Consider the following 17,035-nt stretch of genomic DNA (forward strand, 5'->3'; position numbering starts at 1 on the left):
AAGCAAAATCTTTGCTGTCCAGTGTAATAGAAGAGAAAAGTCAAGTGGATTCCTCAGTAAAGTGAAGTTGATAGAATTAAGATAATTTATCAGCAAATCATGTAATTTCCAACCCGTGTGATGTCAGAAATACAGCTAGCATTACTCAGTCATGATATAATCTTTCACATAAGTGCAGGTGCAATGCTTTTGTTTACTCTGTGAGTTCACTTTTAAATTTTAGTCAGCTGGGCGATAATTAATGGCAAATACAATTTTAATTTTCACTGCAGTTAATATAGTTAATTATCAAATTCATTGACTGTAAGACATCACTAACACTTACATAATAATCAACCTCACACCGTAATAGTGTGTCTTCCCTTTTTGTTAAGTGCTTTAGGACATTTATTGCATTAAATCATGTGGCTAAGAATGTACCTTTTAAAGTAGATTTTATATCCATAACATTTTATAATTCACTTCTTATTAGCTTGTTTTCTTTCATGAACAAGGAAGAGGGCACAGAAATTTATTTTGAGGCAGGCTTGGTGTAAAGATAAAGATCTTAAAGATTTTCTATTAGTCACCTGCACAGTGAAATAGGGTGGTGGGGTGGAGATATGTCTCTACTAAGGGAGGTGTAAGGCACTACTTCCCTCCGCTAGCCTGCAGGTCACCCTTGGGAAAGGTATAGCACCTGCTTAGCTCCCCAGGCGGGGTCACGTGAAGCCAAGGGAGCAGGTGGTGGGTGGTCGTATGAACAGCTGGTGCACATCACAAGTCCTGCTTATGCAACCACTGACACCAGCAGACAATCTCTGAAGAGCATTGATAATGGCTGGGGTCACCCGTTTTGTAAAGACACGGCCCAGAAAAAAGCAATGGGAAAACACTTCTGTGGAAAAATTTGCCAAGAACAAACATAGTCATTAAATCATAATCACCTACGATGCAGCACGTAATGATGTTAATGATGACATTGAAACATTAATACATACAGTAAAACCCATCATTTGTGGCAATGACCAACACAGTCTGCACAGCCTAACGATGTACTGTAGGCAACCTGCTTTTGCTTTTGCTCATGTAATGCTCTAGTTAAGATCTCTACTGCTATGCTGTGAGGTATTTCAGCAGTTTTCTGTACAAACAGTATGTCCTGCTGGAAAGAGTGTTTTGGCTTCAGCTAAAGATGAGGAGCCATGTTGTCCAATTTAGGAATGTGTGTCAGCCAATCAGGATTGTGGGATATGAGAGAAGGTTCTAAGAGCTTAGGGAGTTTTCTGAAGGACAGTAGTCTGGTTTGGGGCCTCTTGGTGGGAGCTGCAGAGCAGGGCACTAGGGATGATGCAACAAAATGTCTTTGGAAGGAGAGTGCCCATCACAAGAAGTGTGCTGTGCAGATGAATGGCTCCAAGAAGGAAGAGCCAATACTCCTGAGAGAGGGCCAGTTCATTCGAGATGGTCTTTGAGGGAAGTTCAAAATATGATGGGTGCTTTCATGCAGACTGTGGGTCCAGTAAAGAGATACACCCCCGACTACTCCAGAATGAGCTCCAATGTTTATGTGCACATTGGACTAGTTTAACTGTAATGGGCCCTTTTCTTTTTCTGTAACCGTTAAAGTTGAAAATTTGGTAAATATACTTTCTTTAAAATTCTATGCAGTGTACGATCTGTCGTTTCTGGGCTATAGTGTATTTACACAGTATTTGCTACAACTGATGTTCCTTAATTGGAACATCCCAACTTTCTTGTTTGGTTGAACCCCAAATCATACCGACCCTGGACGTATATTGCTTATGAAAGGTGGCCTTCTCACCGCTGAGTCAAGTGGCCGTTAGCAGAGTTGGCTAACAAGCCAAGTTGGTGTATGAACCCCAGTAAGGTGTGGGGGGGGCGGGGGGGAGGTTGCTGTCATTGCTTCTGCTGATACAAATGGGGGGGGGAACTTTGGGGTTCTGATGTTACTATCATACTTTCTTTGGGGTTTCTTGTTTCATGGATGTCTCTGTGAAGAATGAGAATTTTAGGTTGTATACTGTGTACATTCTCTGACATTAAATTGAACCATTTGAACCAGGTGTCTCTTTGGGCATCAACTGGTGACTAACCCTAACCAGTATATTGTCAGAATGATAGTGGGCCACTGAGACGTGGCTAAAGGATGCATGTCTCTGGGAGCTGAACGTCCAAGGATACACGGTGTATCAGAAGGATAGGCAGGTAGGCAGAGGGGGAGGCGTGGCTTTATTGGTAAGAAATGATACTAAATCATTAGAAAGAGGTGATATAGGATCGGAAGGTACAGAATCTTTATGGGTTGAGCTAAGAATTTGCAGGGGTAAAAGGAACCTGGTGGCAGTTATACACAGGCCTCCTAACAGCTGCAGTAATGTGGACTACAAATTACAACAGGAAATAGAAAAGGTTTGTCAGAAGGGCAGTGTTATGATAATTGTGGGGGATTTTAACATGCGAGTGAATTGGGAAAATTAGGTCGGCACTGGATCTCAAGAGAGAGAACTTGTAGAATGTCTGCGAGATGGCTTTTTAGAACAGCTTGTTATTGAGCCCACGAGGGGATCGGCTGTACTGGATTGGGTATTGTGTAATGAACCGGAGGTGATTAGAGTCATTGAAGTGAAGGAACCCTTAGGAGACAGTGATCATAACATGATTGAATTCACTATGAAATTTGAGAAAGAGAAGCCGAAATCTAATGTGTCGGTATTTAAGTGGAGTAAAGGAAATTACAGTGGCATGAGAGAAGAACTGGCCAAAGTTGACTGGAAAGGGACACTGGTGGGAAGGACGGCAGAGCAGCAGTGGCTGGAGTTTATGCGACAAGTGAGGAATGTGCAAGACAGATATATTCCAAAAAAGAAGAAATTTTCGAATGGAAAAAGGATGCAACCGTGGCTGATGAGAAGTCAAAGCCAAAGTTAAAGCAAAGGAGAGGGCATACAAGGAAGCAAAAATTAGTGGGAAGACAGAGTATTGGGAAGTTTTTAAAAGCTTACAAAAGGAAACTAAGAAGGTTATTACGAGGGAAAAGATGAACAATGAAAGGAAGCTAGCAAATAATATCAAAGAGGATACTAAGAGCCTTTTCAAGTATATAAAGAGTAAAAGACAAGTGAGAGTAGATATAGGACTGATAGAAAATGATGCTGGAGAAATTGTAATTGGAGGTAAGGAGATGACGGAGGAACTGAATGAGTATTTTGCATCAGTCTTCACTGAGGAAGACATCAGCAGCATACCGGACACTCAAGGGTGTCAGGGAAGAGAAGTGTGCGCAGTCACGATTACGACAGAGAAAGTACTCAGGAAGCTGAAGAGGCTAAAGGTAGATAAATCTCCTGGACCAGATGGAATGCACCCTCGTGTTCTGAAGGAAGTAACTGAGGAGATTGCGGAGGCATTAGCAATGATCTTTCAAAAGTCAATAGATTCTGGCATGGTTCCGGAGGACTGGAAGATTGCAAATATCACTCTGCTGTTTAAGAAGGGGGCAAGGAAGCAAAAAGGAAATTATAGACCTGTTAGCTTGACATCGGTGGTTGGGAAGTTGTTGGAGTCAATTGTCAAGAATGAGGTTACGGAATACCTGGAGGCATATGACAAGATAGGCAGAACTCAGCATGGTTTCCTTAAAGGAAAATCCTGCCTGACAAACCTATTACAATTTTTTGAGGAAATTACAAGTAGGCTAGACAAGGGAGATGCAGTGGATGTTGTATATTTGGATTTTCAGAAGGCCTTTGACGAGGTGCCACACATGAGGCTGCTTAATGAGATGAGAGCCCATGGAATTACGGGAAAGTTACATACGTGGATAGAGCGTTGGCTGATTGGCAGGAAACAGAGAGTGGGAATAAAGGGATCCTATTCCGGTTGGCTGCCAGTTACCAGTGGTGTTCCACAGGGATCCGTGTTGGGGCTTCTTCTTTTTACATTGTACATCAATGATTTTGATTATGGAATAGCTGGCTTTGTTGCTAAGTTTGCTAATGATACAAAGATAGGTGGAGGGGCTGGTAGTGCTGAGGAAACAGAGAGTCTGCAGAGAGACTTGGATAGATTGGGAGAATGGGCAAAGAAGTGGCAAATGAAATACAATGTTGGAAAGTGTATGGTTATGCACTTTGGCAGAAGAAGCTCGCAGCGGCTACTCCGGTGGTGATGTCTGCTATTTGTCAAGTAGGGTGCCATGCACAATCCTGATTTGATGGAGACGGACATGAGAGCACAGAGGAAGATCTGGTGAAACTTCTGAAATGCCTGCTTCACTGCTGCTGCTACTGTGTGGTCCAGAATCTCCGGAGGAGAAGGCCCCAAGTCCTCGGCTTTGCTTGTTGCTTGGCGGCCGGGGTGGGGTCGAAGCGCTCGGCAGAGGATGGTGCTCGGAGAGGCTGTGCCAGAGGGGCTGGCCGGAGGTTCCAAGTTTTTGGATGGACTCTGTCCGTGTGCTTCCAATGGTGCTGCATTGACCAGTTAGCGGTGCTTGGAGGTTCATGGTGGGGAGAGTTCCTCCCTTCTGCCGCCTGTGTGGGATGATAAGTCTATCGGGATTTTGAGACTTTTTTTTTCCGTGCCCATGGTCTGCTCTTTATTAAATTATGGTATTGCTTTGCACTGTTGTAACTATATGTTATAATTATGTGGTTTTGTCAGTTTTAGTCTTGGTTTGTCCTGTGTTTTTCTTGTACTTTATAATTTATACTTTATTGTCACCAAACAACTGATACTAGAACGTACAATCATCATAGCGATATTTGATTCTGCGCTTCCCGCTCCCTGGATTACAAATCGATAGTAAATACTAAAAATTTAAATTATAAATCATAAATAGAAAATAGAAAAATGGAAAGTAAGGTAGTGCAAAAAAACTGAGATGCAGGTCCAGATATTTGGAGGGTCGGCCCAGACCTGGGTCAGGATCCATTCAGTAGGCTTATGAAGTCTTGTGATATCATTCTGGAGGAACATTGTATCATTTTTTAATGCATGCATTTCTAAACGAGGACTGAGTGTCCTCATAATCTAAAGAAATAAATGGGCAGACTATTATTTAGATAGGGAAAGAATTCAAAGTTCTGAGATGCAACGGGACTTGGGAGTCCTCGTACAGGATACCCTTAAGGTTAACCTCCAGGTTGAGTCGGTGGTGAAGAAGGTGAATGCAATGTTGGCATTCATTTCTAGAGGAATAGAGTATAGGAGCAAGGATGTGATGTTGAGGCTCTATAAGGCACTGGTAAGCCCTCACTTGGAATATTGTAGGCAGTTTTGGTCTCCTTATTTAAGAAAGGATGTGCTGACGTTGGAGAGGGTTCGGAGAAGATTCACTAGAATGATTCTGGGAATGAGAGGGTTAACATATGAGGAACGTTTGTCCGCTCTTGGACTGTATTCCTTGGAGTTTAGAAGAATGACGGGAGACCTCATAGAAACATTTCGAATATTGAAAGGCATGGACAGAGTGGATGTGGCAAAATTGTTTCCCATGGTAGGGGAGTCTAGTACGCGAGGGCATGACTTAAGGATTGAAGGGCGCCCATTCAGAACAGAGATGCGAAGAAATGTTCTTAGCCAGAGGATGGTGAATCTATGGAATTTGTTGCCACGGGCAACAGTGGAGGCCAAGTCATTGGGTGTATTTAAGGCAGAGATTGATAGGTATCTGAGTAGCCAGGGCATCAAAGGTTATGGTGAGAAGGCGGGGGAGTGGGACTAAATAGGAGAATGGATCAGCTCATGATAAAATGGCAGAGCAGACTCGATTGGCCGAATAGCCGACGTCTGCTCCTTTGTCTTCTGGTCTTATGTAAAAGGAAACTAGAGCACCCACAGTAAATCCCACAGTCATAGGGAGAACGCACAAACTCCTTACAAATGACAGGAATTGATCCCCGAATGCTGATCGCTGGCACTCTAAAGCATTATACTATCTGTTACGACAAAATTTAACCTGCAAAACTCACTTAAAAGAAATCATTGTGGTTTATAATAAGACCATTAGACATAGGAGCAGAATTAGGCCTTTCGGCCCATCGAATTTGCTCCACCATTGTATCATGACTGATCCATTTTCCCTCTGAGCCCGAATCTCCTGTCTCCTCTTCGTATTCCTTCCTGTCCTGAACAATCAAGAATCAATCAACCTCTGCCTTAAATATACCCAATGACTTGGCCTCCAAAGCCGCCTGTGGACCTAAGTGTGAGCATACATACTTATTTATAACAGTTCCACTTATAATTGATGTAAAAATGAATTCTCTTATAAACTACTTTCCTTCTAATTTTCTTCCTTACTTTGATGAAGACTTGTTAGTGAAGTATTTTGTGTTTTTGATGACATCTGTAATGCTGCTATTTATTGCAGATGGTGCCATTCCAAGTCTCATACACAAGTTCCTAGAAGCAGTGAGCAGTGTAAGTCAGGAGAGTTTTCACATTTATTAATCACAGTATCAACATCGCACTCTTCAACATCTGTCACCCACATTCACAACTCAATGCACTAGTCACCGATGTTCACAAACACGTATTTCAATTTTTAAAAAGATGACATAATTTGGTAATGTAGCACTGGTGAGATGAAAAATTTCAATCACTAAACCTTTGACCCAGGTAAAATAACTGTCACAAGTTAAAGACAGATCTGAAGCAACAAAAAAAGATATGCTCAAAATATTTTATACTAGTAAAGCTTAACTCATCCTCATCACCAAAACTCTTAAAAGTGCACCACTCTTCTCCTTAGTGGACACAAACCAATTTCCGCAAACACAATAAAAATCAAATTACCTGCCAAGCCATTACACGTTCGAGGCAAAAGTAAAAGTTAATGAAAGCAGCTTTGTGATATAGACTAGATTAGCTTTATTTGTCACATGTACTGGACAGTTTTGGATGGTGGGGTGTAGATATGCCTCTATCAACAAAGGAGGTGTAAGATGCTCTTTCCCTCTGTTAGCCTGCAGGTCACCCTTGGGCAAGTTGTAACACTTGCTTATCCCCCAATCAGGGTCACGTGAAGCCACGGGAGCAGGTGGCGGATGGTCGTATCAGCAGCTGGTGTATATCTCAAGTCCTGGTTATACAACCACTGACACCAGGCAGACAATCCCTGAAGAGTATTGGAGAATTGATCATGATTAAGCTCACCCGTCTTGTAAAGACACTGCCCAGACGAAGGCAATGGATAACTACTTCTGTAGAAATATCTGCCAAGAGCAATCATGGTCACAGACCATAATCGCCTATGTCATACGACTCAGCACATAATGATGATAATGACGTACATTGGCACATCGAAGCATACAGTGAAATGTGTTGTTTGCGTCAATGACCAACACAGACCAAGGATGTGCTGGAGGCAGCCCGCAACTGTCACCGGGCTTCCAGCACTAACTCACTAACCTTAAGCTGTCCGTCTTTGGAAAGTGAGAGGAAACAGGCGCACCTGGAGGAAACCCACACAGTCACGGGGAGAATGTACAAACTCCTGACGGACAGCGGTAGGAATTGAACTCCAATCTTACAGCCGGCGCTCTAAAGCGATGTGCTAAATGCTATGCTATTGAACCACCATTGACATAGAACAGCTGATGCGTCTCTCTCCACCAATGGAGTTTCAGTATCAGTACAGGTAAGCCTCGTGAATGAAGATACGCGTGTTAAAATCCAGGACTATTAAAAATGGGCCCTCTTCTGGAAAATCTAGAGGATAAAAACCACCAATGCTGGAAATGTGAAATACAGAGAAGGTGTTAGATAGATTCAGTAAGACCAAGCAGCATCTGTGGAAAGGAGAGATAGAGACAACATCTTCTATAGAAACACAAACAAAATGCTGGAGGAACTCGGCAGGCCAGGCAGTGTCTATGGGAAAAAAGCACAGCCCATGTTTTTGGCCGAGACCCTTCAGCAGGACTGGAGAAAAAAAAGCTGAGGAGTTGATTTGAAAGGTGGGGGGAGGGGAGAAACACCAGGCGATAGGTGAAACTTGGAGGGAGAGGGATGAAGTAAAGAGCTGGGAAATTGATTGATGAAAGAGACAGGAAGGCCATGAAAGAAAGAAAAAAAGGGGACGAAGAATGGTGAGGAAGTGGGGGTAGGCATTACTGGAAGTTTGAGAAATCAATGTTCATGCCATCGGGTTGGAGGCTACCCAAACAGAATATGAGGTGTTGTTTCTCCAAGCTAAGTGTGGCCTTATCACGACAGTGGAGGAGGCCATGGATGGACATATCGGAGCCGGAATGGGAAGTGGAATTAAAATGGATGGCCACTGGGGGATCTACGTCACGTCTCACCGATATACAGGAGGCCACTAGGAGCACCGAACACAGTATACGACCCCACAGACTCACAAGTGAAGTGCGCCTCACCCGGAAGGACTGTTTGGGGCCCTGAATGGTAGTGAGGGGGGAGGTGTAGAACTTGTTCTGCTTGCAAGGATAGGTGCCAGGAGGGAGATCAGTGAGGAAGGACAAGGGGACAAGGGAGTCACGTTCGGTGCTCCCAGTGTGGCCTTCTGCATTTCGGTGAGACCCAACATAGATTGGAAGACCGCTTCGCTGAGCATGTATGCTCCATCCACCAGAACAAGCTGAGTTCCTCCAGCATTTGTGTGTGTTGCTTGGAGAGTATCCTGACTGTTTGCATCAGTCTGGTATGGAGACACTAATGCCCAAGAATGAAAAAGCCTACTAAAAGAACAGCCAATCCATCATAGGTAAAGCCCTCCCCACATCTACAAGGAGCTCTGGCACAAGAAAGCACCATCCATCATCCACACCATGCTCTCTTCTTGTCACTGCCACCGGAAAGGAGGCACAGGAGCCTTAGATCCCACACCACCAGATTCAGGAACAGTTATTACTCTTCAAATTTCAGGCTCCTGAACCAGTGTGGATAACTTCACTCACTTCAACACTGAACTGATTCCACCAATAGACTCACGTTCAAGGACTCTACAATTCATGTTCTCAGTATTATTTAGTTACTTTTTTTGTATTTACAGTTTGTCTTCTTACATTGATGTTTGTCAGTCTCTGTGTAGTTTTTCACTGATTTTGTATTTTTTGTCCTACTGTGAATATCTGCAAGAAAATGAATCAGTGCATATATGGTAATATATATGTACTTTAATAGTAAATTTACTTTGAATAAAATTTACTTTAAATGTTTCAGGTTGAAGATTCGAAAGAATTTCCAAGAATGTGAAGGAAATGTGCGGGCAAATGGGGGGGGGGGTGGCTGTCAGAGGTAAGTTTTTTTTAATACAGTGGGGTGGTAGCAGAACCTGCTGTCAGGGATGGTGATAGGGGCAGATACATCAGGGGCATTTAAGCAACTCTTGGATAGGAACATGGACAGTAGAAATATGTAAGGCTATGTAGGAGGGAAGGATTAGATTAATCTTGGAGTAAGTTAAAAGGTCAGCACAATATTGTGGGCTGAAGGGCTTGTACTCTGCTGTAATGTTCTATGTTGTAACATTTACAGCGGATTAAAAATGCTTGGTGCAGACTAATGAGGCATTGTTATTTATTGCTAAACAGAAGAATCTTCCAAGTTATTGCTGACAATTTTTCCCACCCACTTGGCCCACAATGTAGCGAAGAGCTGAATTTTTCATTAATCATTTATTGATTTTGACAGTTTTATGTCAACACACATGTATTCCTTGCTGCCTATCACAAACTATCAGTAAATTTAATTTCTAATATTTTTTGGAGAAACAAGACTCTGGATACTGGAAATCTGGAGCAACACACAAACTGCTGGGGGATCTCAGCGAATCAGGCAGAATTTATCGAAGGAAATGGACAGTCAACGTTTTGCATCGAGACCTTTCTCAAAAGGATACTTTGCACCCTGGATATCCAGTGCCATCAGGAAGCACTCAGGGCTCTCTGCTTCCTTTTAGACAACTGACCCAACTAGCTCACCTCCACAGCTACCCTAGTTCCTCAAGCAAACAAGGAATTTCACTGCACCATGGTAGATGTAACAATAAACTAATCTAATCAAACCGAGGTCACCATTTTCAAAGAAGCCAGTCTCTGCACAATTTGATATCAAGAAATTGACAAAAAAAATTGATTACAACAAAGGTCATAGATCCTGACAAGTTGGCTGTATCTCAAAACCAGTCACGTTTCTCGCCAGTGTCGAAAATAAATGGCTTTACAACACTCAAACACTACTAACACCTTAAGTTACAAAATATAATTAACTTCATAGAAACATAGAATTAACTTGTGATTAAAATTGTGTATTTCTACTAGGTGGGATATATCTCTACCAAGAGGTGTAAAACACTCCTTCCCTCTGCATGTCACCCTTAGGCAAGGTGTAGCACCTGCTTAGCCCCCCCCCCCCAAGGAGGGTCACATGAATCCAAGGAAGCAGGTGGTGTATGGTTGTGTGAGCAGTGCATATCACGTCCTGATTATGCAATCATGACACCAGACAATGACTAGGGTTACTTGTCTTGTAAAGACACAGCCCAGAGAAGGCAATGGTAAACCAGATGATTGCCGTGTCATACTACACAGCACATAACGATGATGAATTCTCAAGTTGATGCAAATACTTATAACATAAACACAACAGCACAGTTCAAGCCCTTCAGATATGATGCTGTGCCAATTATTAACCTATCTAAGATCAATCTATCTCTTCCCTCCAACATAGCCCTCTATTTTTTCTAGGTGCCTATTAAAGTTTCTCAAATGCTTCCAACGTATCAGATTGGACAAGCTGGAATGTTTGTCTACTGAGGCTATATGGGAGGAATTGAGGATTAAGAATGGGATGATCGTGTTAGAGGGATTATAGACCACCTAGTGGTTAGTGGGATTTAGAGGAGCAAATTGTAGTGAGGTTGCAGACTGTTGTAAGAAACACATGCTTGTGATAGTAGGTGATTTTGACTTTCCACATATTCATTGGTACTTCATACTGCAAAAACGCTGGATGGAATAGTATATCAAATGTGTTCAGGAAAGTTTTGTTAATCAATATATAAAGATCACCACTAGAAAGAGTGCGATTCTAAATCTCCTATAAGGGAATGAGACAATGTAGGGGAACAGTTTGCATCTAGTGATCGTTACGCCAAATAGTTTCAAGATACTTAGGGAGAATGATAGGTTTGGTCCTTGGATGCCTGAAAGGATCTCGCACAAATGGATTGGGACAGGCTGTTCTCTGGCAAAGATGTGCTTGGTAAGTGGGGGTGGGGGGGGGGGGTCTTCACAGGTAAAAGTTAAGAATACAACTTGTATGTTCTGGTCAGAATAAACAGCGAGGATAACCGGTTTATAGAATCTTGGTTTACAGGATATTGAGGGCCTGACATTGCAGGTATAGGCGAGGACAAATGAGATGCTCAAACTAAGGAATTATTCAGTGCAGTCCTGGATGCAGACCAATATGGAGAATGTATTTAATGCTCATCTGCTGTGCACACTGACTTCCACTTAATCAGTAAAGCTTCTGGACTTTGATGGCGCTGAAGGCTGAAGCAAATCTTCTGGAATATCAAATACAAGACCATTAAGATATAGGAGCAGAATTAAGCCATTGGGACTAGTGAGTCTGCTCCACCATTTCATTGTAGCTTATCCATTTTCCTTCTCAGTCCCGATCGCTGGCCTCTCCAAGTATCCCTTCATACCCTGACCTATCAACCACCACCTTAAATATGCATAAAGACTCGGCCTCTACAGCCATCTGCGGCAATGAATTCCACAGATTTACCACTCTCTGGCTAAAGAAATTTCTCTACAATGATTCATGCAACTTACTTTTGGCTGTTCATAAAGTAGAATTCCAAGGTGCCTCAGTGAGCTTAAAAGGAGAGTAGAAAACAGAACTAGAAATGTGACATATGCCAAACCAGCAGGATTTCCAAACAATAGTGGATCATCAGTTTTATTTCAACTGGAAACATGGGTAAACCATATTAATTTACAAGTTTAAATTATGCAGGAGTCAGGAAACTATACTACAGGCATGAAATTCTTAGGGCGAAAGGAACAGAAAAGTTTAATGTTGCACTTCACAATTAATTCCACAATTTGAAAAAGCATAATTTGATAATACTTTTATTTACAAGAACATTTCATTGGAAAGGCTCTCAGAGAAACTGCGCAGTAGACATCACACTAGTTGAAAGGAGTTCAATCTGGAAAATAAAATAATAGCCAGTTTATAATTGGAAGCATAGAAGCAAGAGATTCATTAAACTAACCGCTCTTAAAAGTACTTTAAACATCGGAAATATGCTTTATAGTGTCAGGAAGTAAAACTGTCATGCCTAGATGTGGAATGTTCTTGTACTCCATTTCAGATTTCCATGCTGCTCAGTTGGAAAAAAGCACAAATTCTGTTGTGAAGTTTATAATGGCCTGATGCACTACCTTTAACCTGACTGAAGCACACAATAGTACTGCAACAAATTATCCATACCGTACTATAAAAGGAACGTTTCTGAATTTGCCCTAATGCCCTTTAAAGTAGACGAGAACACGGTCCTCAAAATGAACTTAAACAGCTAAAATTCTGCAAACTGCGAATTTGTTAAAATTGGATTTGAAAAGGCCTAAAATCTCGATTAGCACTGAACTCTAGAGGAGGTGGGGTAGAAAGATTTCAGTTGAAAGGGAAATCATAAAACAAAAGAGCAGAATTAGGCCATTTTGCCCATCAGCTCTGCTCTGCCATTCCATCATGCCAAATCTATTATTCCTCTCAACCCCATTCCCCTGCCTTCTCCCCATAACCTTACACATCCGTACTAATCAAGAACCTGTCAATCTCTACTTCTAATATACACAATGCCTTGGACTCCACAACGTTCCATGGCAAAGAACTCCACAGATTCAGCACTCTTTGGCTAAAGAACTTCCTCATCTCTGTTTTAAAGGGATATGTTCTGAGGCTGTGCTCCGTGGTTCCAGACTCTCCCACTATTGGGAACACACATTTCCAGACATCTCCAGACATTTCAATATTTGGTAGGTTTCAGTGAGACCCCCCCCTCCCCATTCTTCTAAACTCTATAGACCTAAAACCATCAAATGCTCCTTGTATGTTAACTCTTTCATGCTTGAGAACCTCTTCTGGACTCTCTCCAATGCCAGCACGCCCTTTTTTAGATAAGGAGCCCAAAACTACTCACAACATTACATTCTTGCTATTATACTCAAGCCCTTGAGAAATTAATGCTAAAAGACAAGAAATGACCAAGATTGATACCTTTAAATAGATGTTTTCTAATCTGAGCCAGGGTTGCAAAGGTCCCATGTGCATGATTTATGATCCCCACGCAGTACCCTGAACAGAGAACTCTTCCCTGTGCTTCATACAGCATTAAGCCATCAATGAACATGTTATGGACCAGTTATGTTCCTAGTTGTTGAAGAAAGTGCAAAAATGGGTCTATTTATCAATTAGAAAAAGACAATGTATGGTGATATCCAAAAAGGAGAATCCTATCTGCAGGCTGAGAATAAACGGGGAAGACATAAAACAAGTACAGAACTTTTGCTACTTAGGAAGCTGGGTGACATCAGATGGCAGGTGCGACTTGGACATCAAAAGAAGAATAGGGATGGCAAAAGACACCTTTACGTGAATGAAGAGTATACTGACCAGTACTAAACTAGGCATGACAACCCGCCTCAGAGTACTGAAATGTTATGTTTATCCAGTTATGTTATATGGCTCAGAATGTTGGTCAATATCTAGTAACACGAGGAAATGAACTGAAGCAGCAGAGATGCTGTTTTTGAGGATGCAAAGAATATGATGGACGAAATGAATATCTAATGAGGATGTCATGAACAGAGCAAACACAAAAAGAGAAATAATGGCAACATAACTTCATTGGACATGTGATTAGGAAAGAGGAGTTCGAATGCATGGTAATTATGGGAAAGATTGAAGGGAAGGAAGCAAGAGGAAGACAAAGACAAATGATGATGGAGACAGCAGCCAGAGAACTGGAAATGAATACCAATGAATTGATCCAGGAACATTGAATTGAAACAGGTGTGTGTGGGCCATGGCAGTCAAAGCTCAAACTGGGCACAGCACCTGATAATGATGATGATGCTCCTAGATAAGTTTGCATCATTTGTCGTAATGCAAAATTGTGGCCTCTGCATATGCACTGGGAAATACAAATTTGTGGACTTTCTGGTGAACGGATATCGATGAAGGAGTTGAATCTCAGCAAGTCTTGAATGCACATGGGATAATTATTGAGATTACACCATTGTTGGTTCTGGTACATCAGAAAGCGTTTACAGTGTCATAGCATCACTCATTCTAAAAAATTCACATCATATGTACCAGATACCCCAACTACCTGAGATTTTCAATATTAGAGCACTACAAAAGTACTTACTGAATAATGTCTCACTTCTTGTTGAACTGGTGCCACACTAGCAAAAATGGAGCTGCAAAGCCAGAGCCAAAAAACACCGACATCATTGCCAACAGCCTCCACTTATTTTCCACTGAGAAAGGCAGATTCTAATAAAACCACAGAAAATGAAACATTAAGTGACAAAATTGCCATTAGAAACAGCTGAAGGTCAAGTCTCTGTTGCAGGAATTACAGTTAATTGCAACAGCTCGGCCCAGTTCCTCATTTGGCAGATGAAATTTAATGCAGACAAGTGTGAAGTGCTGAGAATGAACTGGGGTAGGTCTTGCAGTGTACTGTAGGGTAGTGGTCCCCAACCACCAAGCCGCGGACCGGTATCGGCCGCAAAGCACGTGCTACCGAGCCGCGAGGAAACGATATGATTTGGTGATATGAGTCAGCTGCACCCTTCCTCATTCCCTGTCACGCACCACTGAACTTGAACATCCCTCACCCCCTCCCCCCCCCCCCCGGTCGGCCAGACTGTAGGAATATTGTCAATATTAAACCGGCCGCAGCGCAAAAAAAGTTGGGGACCCCTGCTGTAGGGCACTGTAGTAAGTAGAACAAAGTGATCTATGAATACAGGTCCATAATTCATTGAAAGTGGTGTCACAGGTGGATAGGAATGTAAAGAACGTTTTTGACACACTGGCCTTCAAAAATCAATGTATTGAGTACAGGAGATGGGACGTTATGTTGAAGTTGTAGAAGGCACAGCTGAGGCCTAATCTGGAGTATTGTGTACCGTTCAAGTCACCTTACCTACAGGAAGAATGTATAAAATTGAAAGAGGGCAGACAAAATTCACAAGGATGTTGCCAGACCTTGAGAAACTGAGGGAAAGGCCGAATAGGCTATTACTTTATTCCTTAGAGCATAGGAGAATGAGCGCATTTGATAGAACCATACAAAATGATGGGGGTAGATGTCGGGTAAATGCAAGCAGGCCTTTTCCATTAAGGTTAGTGGGGACTACAACTGGAGTTCGTGGGTTAAGGGTGAAAGTTGAAGTGATTCAGGCAAGGTGTGGTATGAACTGCCAGTGCAAGTGGCGGATGTGGGGTCGATTTCAAAATTAAGGCAAGATTTGGTTAAGTACCAGGATGGGAGGATGCCCCAGGTGCAGTTCGATGAGACTAGGCAGAATAACGACTAGGCACGGACAGGCCGGGTCTGTTTCTAAAACGCTTTTATTCCTGTGAACCAGGAGGGTGGAGCGGTTACGGCGCAACGAAATAAGGATTACCTGGGTGGGTCAGCCTCAGACTTCCGCATAGGCTGTCGCTTACAGCCTGTTCCCCCCACACTACCTACTGGCTGACGGGCCCCCTCTCAAACTGAATGCCCTAGACCCCCCCCCCTCCAACCACCACCACCCCGGGGAGACACGTCCCGACCCAGCCGCCTCGGGGAAAGCGCCGCTCATTAAGATGGCGGCGGCCGTGACCTTCAGCGGGCGGGCCTGCTCCCGCTTCCCGACCAACACACACTCTGCCGGGGGAACTCAGCGGCTCAGGCAGCGTGTGTGGAGGCGAATACACAGGCATTTCAGGCCTGATCTTGGCCCAAAATGAACCCGCTGAGTTCCTCCACCAGCATCGGCACAACCTCTTCACCCCGCTCGCCACCGGCCTCCTTATGCTGCCTCCCACCACAACTCCCCCTCACTTCCCCGGCCTCCCAAACCGCTTTCCCCAGGCCTCACCCACCCTCTACCCCGCCCAACCTCCTTCATTCAAACCCGTTTCCTACCTTCATCGCCACCCCCGCTTCTCCCGGGGACAGAGACACCAGGCCCGGGCCTGGCCTCCTCCCCCGGGGACAAATACTCCAGACCCCGCTCTGGCCCCCGTCTCCTGGGCACAGAGACAGCAGACCCGGGCCCAGCCTCCTCCCCCGGGGACTGAGACTCCAGACCCAGCCTCCTCTTCCGGGGATAAAGATATCAAGCCCAGGCCCGGCCGCTGACCTTCAGTCCCTTCCACCTTCCCCGTCCCGGTAGACGCACTGTCTCCCGGTGTAAACAGGCCTTGCCTATAGCCCGAGCCTGCCTTCCTACCTTCCCCGGGCCCTCAGGGTAATGCGAGCCGCGGACGAGAGAGGTGCTGAAGCGGCGAACGGCCTGAGTCCACATCCGCGCTCCCGCCATCGCTGCAGCTCCCACCCGAACAATGACCACAAGCCACCGCGGCAGGGGCGGAACTGGAGAGGCGAACTACAACTTCCAGGGTGCATCGCGTAACCTGCGCAGTCGCAGTCATCAGAACCTGGAAGGGCTGAGCGTTTTCTGCAAACTCACCCGAGACTATTTTGAGATGAGACTTTCGGCTTCTGCAGAATCTCTTGTATTTTTGATTTATTATTGTTATATGCAACGTGATACGGTGAAAAACTTGTCCTGCAGACTGTTCATACGGATCAATTTGTTAGTGCAGTGCTGTGAAGTATTACAAGAGAAATCCTAGTACTACCTGAATGTACTTTCTTTGTAATTTACCCTTTATCCTGGAAGAGTTACAGAGAATGTGGCGAGCAGGTAAACGGTAAAGTGCAAGATCACAACCAGATAGAGAGTGAGGTCAAGATTAAATC

The 17,035-nt window shown here is 43.6% G+C and overlaps 1 protein-coding gene and 1 non-coding gene across 2 annotated transcripts; both read right to left on the reverse strand.

Annotated features, from left to right (window-relative positions):
- Positions 1 to 12,097: 12,097 nt before the first annotated feature.
- Positions 12,098 to 16,658, reverse strand: LOC134357517 (cytochrome c oxidase subunit 7C, mitochondrial). The gene is made up of 3 exons (XM_063069137.1): positions 16,503 to 16,658; positions 14,420 to 14,547; positions 12,098 to 12,193 (listed from the first exon to the last, which is right to left on the reverse strand). The coding sequence occupies exons 1-2, from the start codon at positions 16,590 to 16,592 to the stop codon at positions 14,431 to 14,433; spliced, it is 207 nt and encodes a 68-aa protein (XP_062925207.1). The 5' UTR covers positions 16,593 to 16,658; the 3' UTR covers positions 12,098 to 12,193; positions 14,420 to 14,430.
- On the reverse strand, positions 14,301 to 14,364 carry LOC134357647 (small nucleolar RNA Z39). Its single transcript, XR_010020687.1, has one exon. It is a non-coding gene; the product is annotated as a small nucleolar RNA Z39 (small nucleolar RNA).
- Positions 16,659 to 17,035: the final 377 nt, after the last annotated feature.

This window comes from Mobula hypostoma, chromosome 16 (assembly GCF_963921235.1).
Source record: "Mobula hypostoma chromosome 16, sMobHyp1.1, whole genome shotgun sequence".
Classification (NCBI taxonomy): Eukaryota; Metazoa; Chordata; class Chondrichthyes; order Myliobatiformes; family Myliobatidae; genus Mobula; species Mobula hypostoma.

Excerpts from the sequence above, each read along its gene's own strand:
- LOC134357517 (XM_063069137.1), bottom strand. The coding sequence starts at position 16,592 with ATGGCGGGAGCGCGGATGTGGACTCAGGCCGTTCGCCGCTTCAGCACC. Across the intron at positions 14,548-16,502 it reads ACCCTGAGGGCCCGGGGAAG|AATCTGCCTTTCTCAGTGGA; the intron begins GTAGGAAGGCAG and ends TGGTTTTATTAG.